The sequence below is a fragment of the Amborella trichopoda genome, chromosome 7 (genome assembly GCF_054954075.1).
Source record: "Amborella trichopoda isolate Santa Cruz 75 chromosome 7, AtrichopodaSantaCruz75HAP2 v2.0, whole genome shotgun sequence".
In the NCBI taxonomy this organism is placed as follows: Eukaryota; Viridiplantae; Streptophyta; class Magnoliopsida; order Amborellales; family Amborellaceae; genus Amborella; species Amborella trichopoda.
Genome location: NC_142342.1, coordinates 6434113 through 6444746, shown reverse-complemented (window position 1 = coordinate 6444746; position 10634 = coordinate 6434113). Strand labels below are relative to the sequence as shown.

At 34.5% G+C, this 10634-nt stretch overlaps 1 protein-coding gene across 1 annotated transcript; it reads left to right on the top strand.

The window, feature by feature from the left end:
* Positions 1-3891: 3891 nt before the first annotated feature.
* On the top strand, positions 3892-8435 carry LOC18444230 (large ribosomal subunit protein eL37x). Its single transcript, XM_006854406.4, has 4 exons — positions 3892-3967; positions 4089-4224; positions 6790-6891; positions 8053-8435. The coding sequence occupies exons 1-4, from the start codon at positions 3965-3967 to the stop codon at positions 8088-8090; spliced, it is 279 nt and encodes a 92-aa protein (XP_006854468.2). The 5' UTR covers positions 3892-3964; the 3' UTR covers positions 8091-8435.
* The last annotated feature ends 2199 nt before the right edge of the window (positions 8436-10634 follow it).

The window sequence follows — 10634 nt, the reverse complement described above, 5'->3', positions numbered from 1 at the left end:
TTGACGATTTGAGGATTGAACAAGATATCCATGGGTGGGTGATCCACCTTACTATTTTGTTTTTTAAATATTGGATGGAATTATCACTTTTGACCATCAAATCACCCAAATACCAAATACAATAATTATGTTACGTCAAGATGTCACGGATATAGTCACAATTTTTGTAGTTTGCCAAGTATATACAGTGGTCAGTATCTTGAAACCAAACTGTGTAAAATCATGCATTATGAAATGCTTATGCGCATCAAACATGGTCTTATAGCTTAGTTTTGCATGAAGGACAAAGTTAAGGACAATTGAGTGAAAAATTGGGGGAAAAAAAAAGGGGAAAACAATGGAAATAACTGAAAAAACATAAGGAGTCAAATATGAGGTTAATATTTCAGAAGTTTGTTATTTCATCTTTTTATGAAAAATAACTTCTTCTTTTTTAAATAACATCTATTGCTCTTATTATTTTGATACTATTGTATATTATTTATATCTTCTTTATTATATAAACTGAATTGGGAAACTTGTATCATGTGTCTTAATCTGTTATAAAAAGATTGTCACATATTTACAACCATTTTTACTCCCCGCCCCTTTTGTAGACATCACCCTTGAATGATTAAATTTCAAATATTTTAAAGATCTAAAACTAAGAATCAAAACCTAGAAAACATTATAACCCCATAAGATTTATTTTGAATAGTCCATAATCACTTTATGGGTCAATATTGAAAAAATTACATTATTCCATTCTAGCCGTCCATACTACGCATATTATGCCACATGTAGCATGTGTTGCAAATGTGCAAGGATTTCACCCCTAAAATTATTAGAAATTCATCTATGAGTATTAGAGTTGATTACTTGATTTAGATAAAATTCCCTTTGAAATTAGTCCCATTAAACCCAATATGAAATTTGCAGTTGGTACCCTATATACCAAAACCTTAAAACTCCCTCAATTTATGTTCAAAATTGGTCATATTACATATCAAATTAAAACATTTCCAACAAAACAAAACTCACTTCAATATGACATTTTAATAGGAAGTCACAGCTCGATTAGTAAACAAACTTTGAATTTCTAAAAGGATTGTATACTAAGAGACCATTTATCTTTGGTAAAATTATTCCTAATTGTTAGCTGTCAAAATGGATAGCTTTGGGAGCATTATAAAGTTCAAGATTTTTTTTTTATTATTTATTATTTATTATTTTGAGTTTAGTCAATCAACTACTAATTTGAAACCTTCTATCAAAAGTAGATAATCTCTTTGATATATACTTTTCCATTTCTAAATTACCCCATCACACAATGACTCATAAGTAAGGGTTGTAATGGGCCGGGCCAAAATTAGTTCAAGTGCATTAAGATACTTTTACAACGACCCAATTTGAAATTTAAGAGACAATGGTGATTGTAACTATTTTGTATCTAAAGTAAATGGTCTCTTTATATACTTTTATATTTATAAATCACAAAGTTAGTTCAAGTGCAATAGAACCTTGCCCAAGCCCAACCCAAACGAGGCAAAAGGGTACCCGAGTTAGGCCCAACCCTACTTCTAGGCTAAGTGAGTCAACCCGTTGATGTGGGACCCCACTTGTCTAGGTAAATTAGATAGTTTTGAAAAATTCATTATAAAACAAAAAAGCGTTCGGTCAGGCTGGGCAGGGAATTAAATAATGTTGGCTTAGGCTCAGAGTTCTGGCCAACAGGCTCGAATCAACTCAAAATGTTACTTCATAATGAAGCTAAAGAGGGCCTTAACCAGTGTTTAAAAACTCTCTAAGTCGAGCCGGACTCGCCCGGTTCTACTCGGGAATCGTCTGATATCGAGCCGACTCTACAAAAAAATCGAGAATCGCCCGTGTCCAGAGAGAACCGAGTGAGACTCATGATTCACTACGACTCGGGAATCGTCAGAGACCGAGCCGATTCCACGAAAAAATCGGGAATCGCCTAGTATCCAGAGAGAACCGGGCGATTCCCAATAGTGAATCGCGAGTCTCATCGAGAGTGACACGTGGTAGCCTCACGTGAGGCATGGCACGTAAAAATCATTTACATGGCAACCTCACGTGAGGCGTGGCACCTAAAAATTATTCACACACGTGCTAATTCACCTCACTCGTATGCCCCCCTCTTTTTTCTCCACGCGCAGCTGATGGACTAGTACACAACATTTTATAGAGAACAAAGGGTCACTCATCTTTCGATGTGGGATAATTCCCACAAAAAACCATTAAAGCAATATGATTGAATATGTATTATATTATAGAAGCTAATGAATCACATTAGACGATGTGGTGGTGTTGGCTGACAACTTTAAATTTTAGGTGGGCGTTTTGAGTTCGAACCCCCCTAAAACATAAAAAACTTTTCAAGATAATGAATAAAAAGCTTGAAATAAAATAGAAAAAATAAAAAGCTTTTCTTGTTGTAAAAAAATCTTAAAAAATAAAAAATAAAAAGCTTTTCAAGATAAAGATAACAAATATAATACAACATTTTTTTATTTTTCTTGTAAAAAAAATACATGGTAATATAAAAAGTATTTATTGCAAAAAAATAAAACAAAAGGCATAAAAAATTTTTTTGACAACAAAAATAAACAAAGGCAGAAAATACTGTTGTAAAAAATTAGAAAAAATAAAAAATAAAAGGTTTTTCAAGATAAAGATAAAAAATATAATACAACATTTTTTTATTTTTATTGTAAAAAAAATACAAGGTAATATAACAAGTATTTCCTGTAAAAAAATAAAAAAAAAGGCATAAAAAAATAAAATGTACTTTGGCAGCATCATTTTTTTATTTTTCTTGTAAAAAAAAAAAGAAGTAATATAACAAGCAAAAAAAAATGTAGTACAACGTCTTCTTCTTTTGTCAAAAAAGAAGAAGAAGATAATCAACAAGTATCATATTTTTCTTGTAAAAAAAAAAAAAAGATAATACAATAAGTATTTATTGTCAAAAAAATAAAAGGTATTTCTTAATACAACTTAGGAATAAATGGTCTAATTATATTTTTTATTTTTATAACATGATGGTCTTTAACATAAATTTAGTAATATTAATTTAAAGATAGGATTCATACAATGAGATCATTTGAAATCTCTCTTTCTGCTAACAATCTTTTCTACTAATTTATTCTAGAAACTTTAAAAATTAAAGAAAATTGGTATGCATTCTAATAATTTCTACATTGATAATCAAATATTTTATTTTATTTATTATTTTTTGTATTATAAATCATGTAGTGTACTATTTTTCTTACAATTGTTAATAATACATTTTAAATTAGATGATATTATAAAATATTTTGGATTTGTTATTATTTATATAATAAAATAATTATAAAATATTAATGGTATATAATATTATAGTTAGTTAGGTTGTAATAATTTGAGTTTTTTTAGCGGAGTAGGATTTTCTACCAATTCGAATTTTCATCGATTTAGTCAACTCTTTATTGTAGTCCACATATGATTTTATAATTAATCCATGATAATTCTATGATTTCTTTTGTGTGATGTAAATTTAATGGTCAACGTAAGTTCATACAGGGAAAGAGTATATCAATATTTACAAATTAATGAAAAAAAATAAAAGTTACTAATGTAGTACTCTCATTTTTTATTGGATTCCTAAAAAAACAATATTTATAATAAAATTTAATAATTTTTTTGAATTTTTTTGAAGCTTTAATTCGACCGATTCAGCCGATTCTCGATCTGAATCGCCGATTCATCGATCCAAATCTGTTTTTAAGGTGCCGGATCCGAATAACAGATCGGCTTTTTAAACCATGGGCCCTAACCGTATTTTCCCTATTTCCATTTATCATTGTTATATATTGATATTCTAGGGTTTCTCAACTCCACAAGAAAGGTGGCAGAGGTTCTCTCTCGCAGCCTTTTCTGCGAAGGGGCGACCTAGAAGAGAACACAGAGAACAATCTTCGTCATGGTAAAACACTGAACCCGGGCCTCATATTCAAATCGAAAGCAAGGTGAATTTTGTTCAGGATTAAAGATTTAGAAGATGATAATTCATGGTTTCTGGTGTTGTTTTAACCCTAAATTTGTAGGGAAAAGGTACAGGGAGCTTTGGTAAGAGGAGGAACAAGACCCACACCATCTGTATAAGGTGTGGGCGCCGGAGTTTTCATCTTCAGAAGAGCAGATGTGCTTCATGTGGATATCCTGCAGCCCGCATCAGAAAATGTATGAAGAAGTGAAACCTCATAATTCAAAGTTTTTGGTGGTAATTTTGATCAATGATTCATGTTTTTCTGCTTTTGATTCGATGGATTGAGCATTGGTTAGGATTTATACGAGGTTTTTTTTTTTTAATTGAGCACGTTGAACCACAAACTGAGCTAGTAGAACTGCAAACCCTTTGCGCTTGCTGTTTTCAATTTGACTAATCAATGGCTTGTTGGGGCTTCTCTATCAACTATATTATTGAATGTATGGTGTATGGTAACTACAAAAGATGGTTTATAGTTTCACACTCTTTTAGCTTTTCACTGAATTGTTGACTCTATTTTGGGGGTTTCTTTGTATTTCTTATATCTATGCAGTTTTAAGGAAGCTGCGTCATGGCTATAGCTGCAGTTGAATGGTTTCTCTCTAGTTATTTTCATGAATTTGCAGTTCTATGCGTCTGTTATGGTTTATTGTGCATGTTAGAGTTTGTTTGTCATTTGGTTTTTCTATTGCTTCTATTGATTACTGAGGCTTAGGATTTCGTTGTTTTGTACGAAACTTGATTGTTTACACCGACTTCATTTTAGAATTTCTATTGTTGAAGTGGAATTGAACTGGGTCTTCTGTTGGGGGGCGTGTCCCTTATTACCTCTTTCATGGGAGAGCAACTAGTACACAAGGATCACCACCAATCTCAGCAAGACGCATGTCACATCCAAGAAGGCCGACAAAGCAGCTAAAAGTCAACAGATCAAATGAGCCATACAAGCACAAATAAAAGATCCGCTAGTGCTGACCCTCCTTGCACATGGAGATATATTTTTAACAACTCCTACCTGGACATGATCCTAAATAAGACCACTAAATGTCAAGATAAAATACCCCTACGGTATGTCCAGATAAACCACCTCCATCGGGATCCTCATTAGTCCATCTCCATAACAACTTTGATGTTATCTCCATAGTTCAAAAAGTCGACTGCCCAGCCACGCTTAAGCAGCTATTCAGCCCAGGGCGGGGCGGTGACCCTGGGCGCACAATTAGTCGCCTAGGGCACTGCCTGGGGGCGGCCAGCACCCTACCCAGGTCCACATGGTTATGTCCATAAATGACTAGACAAAGACTAACTTATTTAAAACACTGCTAGAAATATGGACTAATGAACATGGTGCCATATATATACAACCCAAATCAACTGATATTCAACACAAGTGTTACATCAAAGAATGAACCAAAGAAAGAAAAAAAAAAATTGCATAACTAACATATCAAAATAGTATTATTGGTTTGGTGAATCCTAGAGTCAAGGTGATAGAGACATATAACAAATGTGATGTGCGATTTCTAATGCTTTGTTGTTCAACACCCCCCAAAAAACCCACCCAACCAATCCTCACATACTCAACCCCTTTGCAGGGCATTGGGAGAGGAACGATAGGAATCTTTGGATTTGTACATAAGCAGCGATTTAGTAAGTCAGGCTATTGTTTTGAGACTTTTCTGGTTTATGCTTTTTTGGACCTACGTTGCTGTCATCTCTTGAGCCTTTTCACTAGAAGTGCTCAGGAGTTAGCACAGCAGCAGCACAACATGGTGATTTGCCCATTGCCATGTGGTGGGTTCGGCAAGTGTTGATTAGTTGTCTACTTATGGATGTGTGCAATGACATCCTTTGGGCTTCTAGTGAGAAAGATGTTTACCATGCTATGGAGGTGGTGGGTGGAGATTTCCTATTTCCATCCTATGATACATTTATCTGCTTGTTTGATTTTTCCTTTGTATGTTTTTTGTACCTATTGTGATAGTTGATGCATAACTGATGCCTACTGAATTAAAAGAAAATTATAACAGAAAAACTTGGGTATAAGGACAAGAGATTTGTGTGTGAATGCTGCTGAAGGACAAAAATATGTCCCCATGAAGCACTTTTTGGTTTTAATCACCCAGACAAGATGAGCATGTGTGCAAATTTGATGTCTAACTAACCAAATGCCAACAGCCCCCCCTCCTCTTCTGCCACCTCATTTCCTTTTTCCACCCTCTCTCTCTCTCTCTCTCTCTCTCTCTCTCTTCCCCCCCCCCTCTCTCTCTCTCTCTCTCTCTCTCTCTCTCTCTTTTCCCCTGTCTTCGTCTCTCTGTGCATGCACATGCATATAGATGATGTGGTTACCTTTGTGCGGTATTATGCTCTATGTGGTTAGCATATTATGTTAAAATGGTTTTTAGTTTCAGATTGGAGCTTTTTTGTGTGATTGATAGTTCTCTTAATATTTATGAGTAAGAATAACTTAAAGAGCATGCAGCTGCTATCTAAAAGATATGAGTAGTCCAATTGGTATTTTTTGAGGACTGCCTTGTTATATCTTTGTTATTAATAATTGGAAAAAGTTGATATATCGTTGCAGCTCTAGTTGTAGAAGTAAGGCTGCAGTAATATATGCCCTTAATAATTTTATTTACCAAAATACGTTAGTATCATTTCAAGTCGCGATTTATAATATTTTTTGGTAATTTTTAATTTTGATACATTGAATGGAAGACATATTGGTTTCACTAACTTTTTCGAGCTCATGGATTTAGATAATTGGAGTGTCAAGGCAATTAGGAGGAAAACTACGGGGACAGGGCGCATGAGGTATCTTCGTCACATGGCACGAAGGTTTAAGAGTGGTTTCAGAGAAGGTATGTCTATGGTTCCTTTATCCTAAAGGGAAATATACAATAATTCTAAGAACTATGGAGAAACCATCGTCCATATATATGGTTTCCCTTGTCCTAAAGGGAAATATAGAATAATTCTAAGAAGTATGGAAAAACCATAGATCTTATGGTCATCACCATATTGGGCATCTCTAGAGATAGAAAGTAAAGGAGATGGAGAGGACCTGCTATTGATGTCTTGGTTTTTTGGGTCCCATTCTCTCTCCATTACTATCCATCATTTCAAAGGACAGTGCGTCATGAAGATCAAGATCTTTCCCTAGTATGTCTTTTCTGTACCTAATATTAATGTCTAAAAGTTTGCCGAGCCAACTTAGAGCTACCTGTGTTAGTTTGGGACTGAGGGGGGAACTAGTCCATGTCTCTTCGAAATTGGTGGATTTAAAAAGAAAAAAGATTTTTTTGAGCAAATCCCTAATCCGACATTTTTAATGGTTCTCATTCATTTATTCATCAAAAAATCATGAAACCAGTGTCAAATGGTTAATTGTGCCCTCTTTCCTATTTATACAAGCATTTTTTAATGTCAAATAGTTAATTGTGCCCTCTTTCCTGTATATACGAAAGCATTTTTTAAATTAAAAAACAAAATAGATGAAATTAATAAGTCCAAATGTTGGGGATTTTTGAACCCAAATCTTATTTTTTCATGTAATTTGTTCAAAATTGTCCAAAAATGTTCCTATCACATTTTGATCTACAAAAGTCCTTAAATGTTTTGTATCTCGACAAAAAAATATTTAAGATAAATTTTAGTTTTTTCCCCACCATTTTCTTTTTGAAGGGTTTTTTATTTTATATTTTCATTTTGGTTTAATTTATTGCTCCTATTAGATGAAATCAAATATTTGGTTTTGATTTGTAAGTGTTTCTTTCTTTTATTTTCTTTGCCAATATTTCATCCCTGAAATTTATTTTTTCTCTATTCTTTCCATTGTTTGAACACCATGAACTGCTGCCGATCTGGCTCTTGATAGATCAGCCGGTTCGACTTGGAACCGGTGGTTAACCGATCCGATCCACTGGTCTAATGTTTGAAACACTGCCTCATATTATGGAAGAAAAGTTCATACCTAAGCATAGCCTTCTCATACTGTTCCAATTCTCTTTCTGCTCATCCAGGAACTGAAGCAGCACCCAGGAGGAAGACTGCTACTTGATCATGAGTCAACGATAAAGCAGATTACGAAGCACACATTCACGTCCTTTATTAAATGAGCATTCTTTTGGGTGGCCTCTCGGACTGATTTTAGTCACTGGATTCTTTTTTTTTTTTTGTTTTTCCATTAGAGAAATAAAAGATGAGAACATATGTTTCTACATTTTGTAGTTTTGAGGCAGTATGTTATCTTTTCTTTTTTTTTGACAAATTATTTACGGTTTCTTATCAGAAACCTGTGTTTTGGGGTTACTACTGTTCTTTGAATGTTGTGTCTTAGACAGTGCAAGCATGGTGCTTATGGTTCTTGGTGGGTTTATTTATGGTTAGCAGTTTCAACATTCAATGTCCGGTGTTGTGCGAAACCGTCCCCATTTTCTTTTGAATGTTGACAATCCCTATAATAGATGCATGTGAATGCACGACAATCCCTCCAAGGAGGGATGGTTCATATCGACCATCTGTCCGCGAGAATGGACACTGCGGATCTGCGTCCGGTACACACAAACAATAATACATGTAGTCTGGTAGGCTTTTGAATGGACACTGCTGATCTGCATCTCGTATACAAACAATAATAAATGTAGTCTGGTAGTCTTTGTTTTATTTTATGTCTATGTGCTTGTGCTGTTAGGGCAAGATCCTGGGGTTAACAGAATAACCCCGCAAAAAAACATGTTTGGTGGCTCCGTTTAGATCCTGGGGTTAACAAAATGTGGTTTTGAATAACCATGTTATCCTTCAAAAAACTATGTTTGGTATTTTAGTGGTCACGTAACCGCGTTGTGTTCCCATAAAGGGATCGGCAAAGTCATGAAAAAAAAAGGGGGTTTTGTTTATGCGTCTCTTTCGCGCATGGCCATCTAGAGGGCGTTAAATTGTGTATTGGCAATTTGGTAAGAGTTTTGCCCAATTATAAGCAATGTCTTTGTATGAGAAACACGTGTATATTTTAGGGTTTTTTAAAAGAAAGAAAATGCATACTTGTCTTGTTATAAGAGAACTTAGGAGTATAACACGCATGTACGCTCAGTTTGAGTGAGGGACTCGTGGCCTTCATGTACGAGTGAGGGACTCGTGGCCTTCCTAGGGAGAGAATTTTCGCAGAGCTATAAATTTTTATAGAGAAGGGGCGGAGAGAGATGGTAAAATTGCATATCTTCGTCGAGTTTCTCAATGGAATGACCAATTACTTGCATGTAAGCTTGTATCCCATTTACATATTGTCTTTGTATCTAAAAGTGTCATTTAAGACCGTACTTGATAAAGGGTTGATAAGATACTTGTACTGGTAAGGTAACTTTCTTCCCAAGGTGGGTTTCCTTCTGGATTAGGGTTTTCCAAGCAACAATTGAGAAATACATTTACATATTTTCATACATACCAAACGTGTCCCAAATAGTATAAACCCAGGCTATGCAAAATAGTTGATCCAAACGAGGGTTATCTACAAGCTATCCAAACAGTCATTTCTCAATAACCAGGTTTTTGACATAACCAGAGTTTGCATAACCATGGTATGATCTAAAATAAGGTTTTGCTTACCCTAAGATCCAAACGCACCTTTAATGAATAAAAACTAGTGACCTTTCCTAAGGATGTATTTAGTTACTTTTCATATTCGACACTCCACAATTTTGTGTAATACTGTATTTGAGATATGGGAAGCTTTAGCCTTGAGGATTGGTCATTTATTTTTCGCAACAAAATTATCGTACAAATCCCTAAAATTAATACATGGGATTCTTTAAAAAGATGCCATTTATTTTCTATATATAGAGGTTATAATCATTTTTGTCTCTTAAATTTTTAAATGGGTGGTGGTAAGAGCGTCATCGAATATAGAGTTTCAAAAAAACAATTTTTCTTATTTTGTGACTCACCTCAAGCCATCCAATTTGACATCTGATGAGTAGGAATGATTGTGACCTTCATGTACAAAATATAAATGGCCTCTTTATAGACAATCCCTTAATAGACCTAAAAATTTTTAATTTTACATTTAAGTCCTTTTGTCAAAACTTTTTATAATTAAAATCATCACGAATTCAACCTTCAAAGGTTCGGACTAGTTTACATATGTCGTTAAGGTCAACATTGAAAGATCGAACTTGCAAGTTTGACCACATTGAAGGGTCAGGCTTGCAAGTTCGACATTATGAAAAGGAAGGATGATTCTCGCATGCCATTTAGACATTATGGAAAGTCTTACAGTTGATTGAGTTGGACCCTTTTAAGGGTCAAAAAGATTAAACTAAGGCCCCAAATTGGGCACTATGGGGTAAGTGCGAAGTAAGAAAGTAAATTGGCTTGGTTTGTTGTGGATTCCGGATGAAATTCAAAATTTCAATGGGTTTCTGATGGTGGTAGTGAGTTGAAAAGCTGCATTTGAGAAGCTGTTTTATACTTTAATATAAATTGTGAATTATCCATCTTTTAATTTGTATCAATTAGGAAGTTCATGTCCCTTGTGCAAACTTGTGTATTTACATCACTAGACCAAATCAAGAAGCCTGGGCATTAAATCAAAGGATGCGCTTGTTTT